Source organism: Triticum urartu, chromosome 5 (genome assembly GCF_003073215.2).
Source record: "Triticum urartu cultivar G1812 chromosome 5, Tu2.1, whole genome shotgun sequence".
NCBI lineage: Eukaryota > Viridiplantae > Streptophyta > Magnoliopsida > Poales > Poaceae > Triticum > Triticum urartu.
In genome coordinates, this window is record NC_053026.1 from 480284127 (window position 1) to 480293992 (window position 9866).

A 9866-nucleotide genomic window follows, 5' to 3' on the forward strand; every position below is an offset into this window, starting at 1 on the left:
GTCCCAGCTAACCGCCGCGAGCTCACCCCCGGCAACCCTATGATTGATTCACCTTTTACCTACTTCTGGTGGCAGCTTTCCGCGCGACCGCCCGGCTGATTGATCGATCGATCGCTTGCTTGCTTGTTCTCCGGAGCCATTTCCGCGGCACTCTTCCTTCCTCGCCCCCCCTCTTGCCGTTTGTTTAAGGAAGGGACGGGCGTCGGCTGAGCTAACCCGATTGGACTTTGCGCGAGGCTAGGCGAGGCGAGGCGAACCGATATGCTCTCCAGCTATAGGCTATAGGCCGGGGAACACGCCCAGTGTCCCACGGGGGCTCGTACGACGGCGACGGGTGACAGACAGCAAACTGACGAGGATCGGCGGCTTTCGGAGCTAGCTCCTCCTACTTCCGGTCCGGCGTTTGCCCGCATCCGGACGCTACCACCAAGGCCGATAACACATGTGCTTTCTCCGGGGGGTTGTTTTCTGCCAGCCGGCATTTGCATCATCATTGCGTGCGTGGAGGTGCTTTGCTTCAGCTTGAGGGGTTAGGAGAGGCAGGTGCCCGTTGCTTGCTTGCTTGCTTGGTCGATCAGGCCGGCTTAATTAGGCCTAACTAACTCTGCCCGACTGTCAGTCAGTCCGTCCGTCCCTGTTTCTCAGGTGTGAGCTAACTATAGCCCGGCCTGAACCTGAATATATAGATCGATGCGTGGCAGTGATGAACACCAGTTCACCACTGTCCACTGGGACGTGTATGTGTTTCAGAAGCCATCCAGCTATGACGGGGACGGCACCGAGCAGGTAGCAACGCCGAGGAAGTTACCCCTTGGGGGCGCCGAGGCAGGACGAGCAAGCAAGTCCACAATTTTCATGTACGCATGCTGGATTCATTCCAACCCAGCCCGGCCGGGCCAGCACCTGTCAACCTTAACGGCTACGGGTTCGGCCGGAGACGAAAGTTACTGCCCCTCCACATCGACCGAGCTTGCTTGCTCGCGCGCGCCAGTTCGATCGTTGACGCCCCCGGTCGCGGCCACTTCTGCAACATGCCTCCTTGGCGCCACCCGCTGCCTGTCCTTGTCGTCCGGATTTTGTACCGCCGGTGTCGATGATTCGGGTGAAGAAAAAAGAAGCGGCGTCGTAATCGCGCTGAATTAGACAGTTATAACTGGGTCGACATATACATAATTGTGAAGGTACGCAAGAGGCGCAAGAAAGCTACTAGGATCAATTGGAGGATGGGAAATCGCAAAGTCAGGCGCTGATGCCCGTGATCTATCCCGGTTGAAGTTTTCTGACTGTGCAGGCCCTCTTGAAGAAATATCTGTCTATCTATCCGCCGGTCTCGGCCGATCATCATTGTGTGGTTACTGTGGAGCCGAGAGCCCCTGGGTTTCGGGAACTTGTGATGCCCGACTGCCTGGAAGGAGGGGGCAGGAAGCAACTCAAAGCCAGGGTTAAAGCAACGTTTGTTTTAGAAAGAAAGAAAGAAGAAATAGTTTAAGGGTTGCTAATATAATGGTGGGCTGCCTGCATGATTAGCTACAAGTAGAAGCAAAGGAAAAGGCCCAGCCTCATGCATGCATGCACATGCATGATTCGTTCCCAGTTCACATGTGGTAGGCTGGTAGCTTGTACGTATCGTATCACATAGTAATTAACATGCAGAGCACATGGTGTATGATTGATCAGCCCTGTTGATTAGCGTAAAAGACATCACCCACGGAACAACGTCCAGTCAAAATACACGTGAATACGAGAGAGCAGGATCCTTTTTTTTCTTCATGAAATTAAGGCTGCTCTGCTCGACTAACATCTCTCAAGCAAGAGCATACACGGTATCAGTACGTAGCTGCCCGCACGCAGATAGCTCTGTACAACGATCGCAATCACATACGCCAGGCCATTACGTACTTAAAATTTCTATATACGTTTGTGTCGTAGCACTAGTTTATACAAATACGTGACATCTTCACATCTACTACTATTGAACAAGGATTATACATGACATGACAGCGTCAAATACATAGACAAATACTAGACATACGTGAGATCGATGGCATTATCACATCCCTTTCAGCCTTGAAGCGGCGCCTGAATTTTTCTACAAATGTATTCATTCCGCGCCTCACGAGCTTTCGTGCTCGACTGGAAGAGTTGGGGAACAATTTCAGTGGTGAGGGAGACGGGATCTTGTCTATTCCAACAAGGAATCATACTGCTTAAGCAATGGACGGCGGCAGGATGGAGTCCGCTGCACGCCAGAGCGCGCGCGCGTATGCAGACCCTATAAATTCCCCGCCTTTTCCGTCTCCACTCCACTCATCGACCTCCTCATCTCTCCTCCACCAAAACTGTACCGCCAGAATTGTACTGCCTTCCCTGGCTGATCGGTGATCGCCGATCAGCTTCTGACCTTCTACTTGCACCTTAAACCTGCAACTATACGCTGATGGAGAAGATGCGGGCGGCAGGGGAGGCGCCGCCGACGCAGCAGCAGCAGCAGCTGCCTCCGGGGTTCCGGTTCTACCCCACCGACGTGGAGCTGGTGCTGCAGTACCTCCGCCGCATGGCCCTCGACCGCCCGCTGCCCGCCGCCGTCATCCCCGTCGTGCACGCCGCCGCCATGCCCGACCCCTCGGACCTCCCCGGTGCGTGCCCGCCCAAAGACATTATTAATTAGTTCTTGCACGCATGTCCTCATGAAAATTACTACAGTATGAGCTAAGCTTCTCAACTAATTTCGGTCCGCTTTCGGTTGGTTGCTGCAGGCGCGAGCGAGGGGGAATCGGCCTACTTCTTCAGCCAGAGGCAAGGCCGTGGCGGGCGGCGGAGGAGGGCGGCCGGCGGGTACTGGAAGGCCACGGGGAAGGAGAAGCCGGTGTTCGTGCAGCTGCCGGTTGGCAAGCGGCTGCTCGTCGGCGTCAAGACGGCGCTCGCCTTCCACCGCGGCAAGTCGCGCACGGACTGGGTCATGCACGAGTACCGCCTCGCCGGCGCGGCGGAACAGAACAAGGGTGCCAATGACGGCTCGCAGAGCAGCGAATGGGTCGTGTGCCGGGTGTCTCTGAAAAGCAGAGCAAGAAGGACGGCAGCCGGCGGCGAGACGACCGGCGATCACCAGCAGGAGCAGCCATCACCGTCGCCGTCTTCGACCTCGAGCTGCATCACGGACCACGCTTGTCACGCTCCAGACCAAGAGGTCAGCAGCAGCACAACTAGCCATTGCCAGCAGCATCCAAGACGCTAAGCTCCAGCTGCTGCTGCAGTGCGATCATGCCTCCCAAAGAGAGGCCTAGCCAGGCATTTAAATTCCAGCCTTCCTTGTACCTGTCCTTGTATACGTACGGCCGCAGCGCCATGATAACCATGAGAATTGGGTTGAAGTCTTGAAGAGAAGAAACCTCCATTAAAGCAGCTGCGGCATCCGCGTCAGCTGTAACTTGCAAGTCTCCCCAAGACGCTCACTCATCAACGAAAGCGAACAAGGATTAATTAAGCCCGCAGGAACATATAACATCAGTCGCTCGCTGCCGCAGCTGCAACTCGATCGGCTGTCGTTTCCGCGCGCACCACCGGTCCCTTTGGCTCTACTCTAAAATTTGAAATGGAAAAATGGCCTAAAATTAGAAACGGAGGCCAAACGGGCAACGCTGTCGCTCGTCGAAGCGAGCGACGGCGACGGGAAGAAAGGGACCTGCGCGCGCGCTTCGCCGCGGACAGCGCGCCAAGCTCTGCACGTCCCAAGAGGCAGGCAGAGCGACCGGCCGAGAGTGGCCGGCATGCACAACTTGGCTTGGCCCTTTGCCGGGGTGGATCGGCTCCGAGATCTCTGCCTTGGACGCACGGGGTAGGCTGCGGATGCGGATCGCGTCCTAGCACTGGCGGAAGGCGATCTGTTGGCGAGTTGTCTCACGGCTCTGAACTCTCCGTGCAGGGTGACAGGCGCCGCACCAGCGCCGACGGAGTTTGGTCTTGTGGCCCCCCTCTGAGTTGTCCCCCTTTTTCTGCCAGTACAACGAGTACACAATTCAGGAATACTTCCAAAATTCGGCACGGGCCGCTACACAGAAAAATCTAGTGGCGCGTTTGATTGCATGCATACAACCTAATCAAAGATGAAAAAGATAGTCTTTTACATTTGTGTCCTTAACTCGAACCCACTACTCACATTTACCCCTAATTTTGAAGTCTGCTCAAATTTGCCTCTCTGTCGTTAAGTGACCTTATAAAAATGCCCTTCCGTTCCTTTTCCGTCCGGTCAAAGGGGTTTGACAGTCTACAGGGCGTTTGTTGGACATTTTTCCCTTGCCTCCATGTGCCACTTACATGTAGGACCCAGTCAAAAAAAAAAGGAAAAACTCTTCCTCTCACCCTCTCTCTCACACACTTACATGTGGGCCCCAAACAAAATAGATACATAAAAAATCCCTCCCACCTCTCTCCCCTACCTCACGACCTCTCCGTCTCACCTCCGGCGAGCGCCGACAGGCTGGATTGTGCGCCGTCGGCACCAGCTCCCCACGCGCAGCAGCCCTCCCTCCATTCCATTCTCCCTCTCCCTCCCTCCCTTCTTCTCCCTCCCTCTCCCGTGACTGTGCCCTGGACTGGCGACGCGCTCCAGTGACCAAAGCCACAATGACGATGGACGAAATCGCAACTCCGGCGACCAACTTGTTGGCGAAGAGTATAGTTCGGACGAGTGCGCTAGGGCGCGTCCAGTGGTGCCAACAGAGTGTGAAGGGGTCGTCGGAATCAACCGCGGCGACGAGCTAGGCGGCGACCGACAGCGGTGCTCGACGGACTCGAGAAGGCAGCCATGGATCCAGTGGTTTAGGGGGCTGGGCGACATCTTAGGGGCACCACGAACACGATTGAGACATTGATTTGTGGTTTAGCAGCACAGGGGCGGCGAATCGACGATGGCGCTCCGACGGCCGCATACGAGGAAGACGGTCGATCCAGTCATTTTTGCGAGGTCCTGCTCGAGCTGCTCCTAGGAGTAGACGAAGTCGAGGCGTGTGCGTCTCCGGGATAGCTTTTCAGCCGTCTGTGAGGACAATGGCCGCGGCAATGGCGAAGGTCACGACGACGGCCGTCCTGGGATGCAGCTGAGGGGAGGAGAGCGAGCGGGGGAAGGGAGGGAAGGTTAGCTAGGGTTGTCCAAGGGCCTGCCGGCGTCGCTAAGTAGCCCTACTCGAGCTACTACGGCGGCAGCTGTCGAACAACGGGCGACGGTGACGCGCGCCGGCGCGTGCAGTCGATGAGCTGACGAAGACGACGACTGGGGGAGATGGGTGGGCCTGGCGGTATGCACATGGGCCGAAAGTGCACATTGCACTTGGGCCAAAAGGAAGCACTCTCTTTCTTCTCTTTAATTTCTGTTTTTAGGGGTAAAAATGTCCAACAAACGCCCCATAGACGGTCAAACCCCTTTGACTGGACGGAAACAGAACGGAAGGGCATTTTTGTAAGGTCACTTAACGGCAGAGGGGCAAATTTGAGCAGACTTCAAAATTAGGGGCATATCTGAGTAGGTGGTTCGACTTAGGGACAGAAATGCAAATGGCCCAAAAAGATATGTTTGGTTGTGTACAAGGAGACCTGATTTGCATCGGCACGAAACTTAAAGCATCCCAGAGCCTGACTCGTGTGAAACATTCAAATCAGCCGTTTCTATCGAGTCAGGCTGAGTTGGGTGCAAAAGTAGGACACGACGTACGCTGTGGTGCAGGGGGGAATCGGGCGGAGATGGCGGAAGAAGAAAATCGGTGAAAGTGGGCTCCCCTAGATATAGGACAAACCCTTTCTCGGTTCTTAGCACCGGCGGCGAAGGCGACTCAGATCTACGCAAGCGGCGGCGGCAACAACACTCTCCGATAGCACCGGTTTCTTCAATCCTTCTCGTAATCCTCGTCTCAGCCACCCCCCCGAAGCTGTTAAGCAGCATACACCCCCCCTTCTCTATTAGGTCGTTTGTTAGGATGGTGTAGGATTGATTGTGCCATTGCTGACTGTACCATGGATGTCACCTAGGTTGTGGACGAACGGATGAAGACGGTAGTTCATGCAGCTTCGCTGATAGCTGTGATTCGGGTGTGCATCTTGTTGGTCCATAAGAGAGCTCATAGGAAAGACAAGATCGTGATCCGGTATGGTTCACTGTTAATCCAGATTTAGGAGAGGATAGCAAATCTGAACTGCATCTACAACTGCAACGACACAGAGGCTTTGTGGATGCTTCGGATAAAAAGAGCATCTTTTGTCAGGCTTGTGCAAACGTTCAGGAGGAAAGGGATGCTACAAGATAGCATCAACACCACTGTGGAAGAGCAGGTTGCCATGTTCCTCCATGTTGTGGGTCATAACCAGAGATTCAGGGTGATCCACAATATGTTCAGAGATCAATGGAGACCATTTCCAAGTATTTCAAATAAGTGTTGTATGGTGTTGTGAAGCTCAGAGGAGATATGATCAGGTCACTGTAGCGACCCGACCCGAATGGATCAAGTCTCTGTGCTTAAGTGTCATCCCTGGATCGGTATGCTGACACACACAGTACTTGAGGATTTATAACAGAGGTAAATCACATGTATAAAGAAACGTAAATACTATTACCTCAATCCAAATAGCGGAAGTAACAAGGTTGTGGATTCCCATCAACACCAACGGCAAAGTTGAGTGTAGAAATCGTAACCCTAACGTATCACTTACTCGTCGTAAGATAATCCTGCAACATGAGACGTTGCAGCCACAAAGGGTCAGTACATTGAATGTACTGGCAAATTCACACTATAGAGCAATGATGAATAATGGCTATCACTACATGCATATATGGCTGGTGGAAAAGCTCTACCGTTATAAGGTTTTTGCGAAAAGCCAATTTTTCCCTACTACAAAGAAATACATTTTATTTAACTATCATGGTGGTTGTTGAACATTGAGAATGGTTGACAGCATCCTCAATCCCAATTAAATAACATCATTAAACCCAACAAACTTAATTTTAAAGTAACATGATGAGATTCACATGATAATCCAGGTACTAGATACTCAAGATGTCCATAACCGGGGACACGGCTAATCATGATTAGTTTATACACTCTGCAGAGGTTTGCGCACTTTTCCCCACAAGACTCGATCGCCTCCGTTTGGTTTCTCGCACTACATGGTGTTTGAGAAGACGGATGACCGAGACATAGTCTTTCAGAAGCGCTAGCACCTTACGATGGATAGACCGTTACACCTACTTTTCCCTACATCTGCTAGTCTACCCAGTAAGAGTTCGCACGACTTAATCAACTATGCTAGAGCCCATAATAGCTTGTGGCTGCACACGGAAGTTTCTAGTATGAAAAATCTCATGATCCCTTTGAGCCTGGGTGGCGGTCCATAAAAAAACAGGCAATCCTGGTCTACCCAGGTGCCTAGACAGGCAGTCCTGGAATAACCAGGTGCCTCAATCCAACCAGATGTGTGTTTAAGTTGCCACCTTAAGTAAACCATTCATTAACAATCTCACATCTGTCATGAAATGCTCTCAAACCCAATCCACGTCTACGAGCATAGCATGGCAATATAAGCATAACGTAAAAGTAACTCCCAAGGGTTTGATAATAAACAGGTAATAGGTACTACCTCAACTACTTCCCATCCCACAATTTAATTAGATCTTAATCATGCAATGTTGGAGGTTTGATCTAATGCAATAAAACTGGGTATGAAAGGGGATATGATCAAAGCGTGAACTTGCCTGCAATGTTGATGAAGATGATTCGCACTAATACTCTTGATAGATCTACTCGTCACACTCCGGTCAATCTATCGTAAGCAAGCAATAGTAACCACACATAAGCAATCACTCAAAGATCGGAGAGAACAAAGAAGACGATTCAGAAAACATCAAAACCAAGCAAATAACTCTTTGCAACATAAAACAATTTCTAATAGTACCAAAATTGTGTGAATTTGGCCTTATCAGAAGGTTTAGGTCAAGAGCTTCGATTTGCAAAAAGAATCAACTCAAACGGAGCTACGAAACTCAAGTTATGATCAAACGAAGTTTGAATTCAAATATGATCTAATTCAAATTTTAAACTTTTCAAGAACATGTTTAAGTTCTATTACTGGATAGAGGAGATCATAACGAAGACGTGAGCGTTGGTTTCGTTGCATTTGGACTAACGAGCAAAAAGATGTGATCGATTGAAGTACAGGGACTAATCTGTAAAAGAAACTACTACAAATAGGTCCCTGGACAGAAAATAAAAAGAAAAAGAAAAAGAAAAAAAACTATCGAGCGAACGCTCGCTACAGAGTCCTAATGAATGAAAACGTTCACTAACAGATCTAACCTAGCGAACATCCACTAAATAACTAGGTTAATAAAACAAAACCAGGTTTAACGAAAAAAACGAAATTGAAAATAAACCGGATCGGACCGGGCGGTTTTTACCGGTCAACGGCGGGTCAACGGCGACGGCGGCGGTTTCCGGCGAGGCGAGGCAACGGCGAGCGGCCACGGCGGCGCGCGGGCAAAGCGAGCGGCGCAGGCGGCGTCTGCTAGCGGCGCGGGGCGGTGGCGAGCAGCAGGCGGCGGAGCGGCAAGGCGGCGGCGGTCCCGGCGGATCTCGCCGGCGGCGGCGAGATGCGAGTGCCGGCGATGGCGATGCGGCAGCAGGCGGCGAGTGCGGGAGGGGCGAAGGGGCGGCGGAGCTGCGGCTTTTAAAGAGGGCCGGGGAGGAGCTTCTTGGGGAAGGGGGCAGAGGAGGCCGGAGGCGGCACGGCGGCCATGGCGGCGCGTTGGCGGACTCGGGAGGAGTCCTGGTCGGGGACGGGAGGGAGGCGGCGCGGAGTTGGGCCTTGGCCTGGCTTCGGCTGGGCCGGCCCAGTCGGTGAGGAGCATTTAAAAAAAACATTTTCCAGACAAATAAAATAATAAAAACGAAATAACTAAAAATATTATATAGGCATATAATATATCAAAATTTTCAGAAAAAGATTTTCTACAAGATGAACATTTTTCTAGCATTAAATAAAATCCATACAAATTCAGATAATTCAAAGAGTGCTACTGGTCTAATAAAATCCAATAAAAACCATTTTAAAAATACCAAAATGATTTCAAATAAATTTTTCTCCAATTTTCTATTGTAGGGAATCATGTTACCCTATTTTCCATGTATTTTGTTTTTGGAGAAAAATAATTTGAATAAAACTCAAATAATCCAAATTGAAAAATAATTTCAATGGATTTTGAATTTGAGTTTCTTTGAAACTCCCAACTCATATTTCATATAATTTGAAGAAGTCATTTTATCTTATCTCGTGAAAATCATTGAGTTGCATAAAGTTTCATAATTGGAAATATTCTCAAATGAAATTCAAATATTTTCAACAACCCTTGTCATTTAAATAAATGAAAGAAGTCATGTCATCTTCTCTCCAGGGTTTTGTGATGAAAAGAATTTGAATTCACGGGGATCAAAAGAAAAAGGTGAAAGTTTGGGAAAGTCCTTTTATTGCCTCTCATTTAACTTTCAAAAGTTTCGAATTCACTCAATCAATCACATAACAATCAAACAATCAATCAATCTGTCTATTTATTATAACATTCCAAAATTTAGAATTTTGGGATGTTAAGTCACTAACTGAGCAAACTCCTACCAAGATTCGCACTAGCCCAAGATGGTATCAGTATTTCAAGGTGAGCATTACTCGTAGTTCATGCCTTCACATGCTTGTTATGCAATTTTTGGGATTGTCATAACACCATCTTGTGATGCCATTTTCAGGATTGCACTAACGCAATAGATGGTACCCATGTGACTGCTAAAGTGCAGAGGTCACATGCCGCAACATACAGGGATATAAAGCACTAC

The 9866-nt window shown here is 50.2% G+C and overlaps 1 protein-coding gene across 1 annotated transcript; it reads left to right on the plus strand.

Annotated features, from left to right (window-relative positions):
• Positions 1-2284: 2284 nt before the first annotated feature.
• LOC125509970 (NAC domain-containing protein 83-like) lies at positions 2285-3371 on the plus strand. Its single transcript, XM_048675046.1, has 2 exons — positions 2285-2636; positions 2757-3371. Exons 1-2 carry the CDS (start codon positions 2438-2440, stop codon positions 3233-3235), a joined length of 678 nt encoding a protein of 225 aa, XP_048531003.1. The 5' UTR covers positions 2285-2437; the 3' UTR covers positions 3236-3371.
• Positions 3372-9866: the final 6495 nt, after the last annotated feature.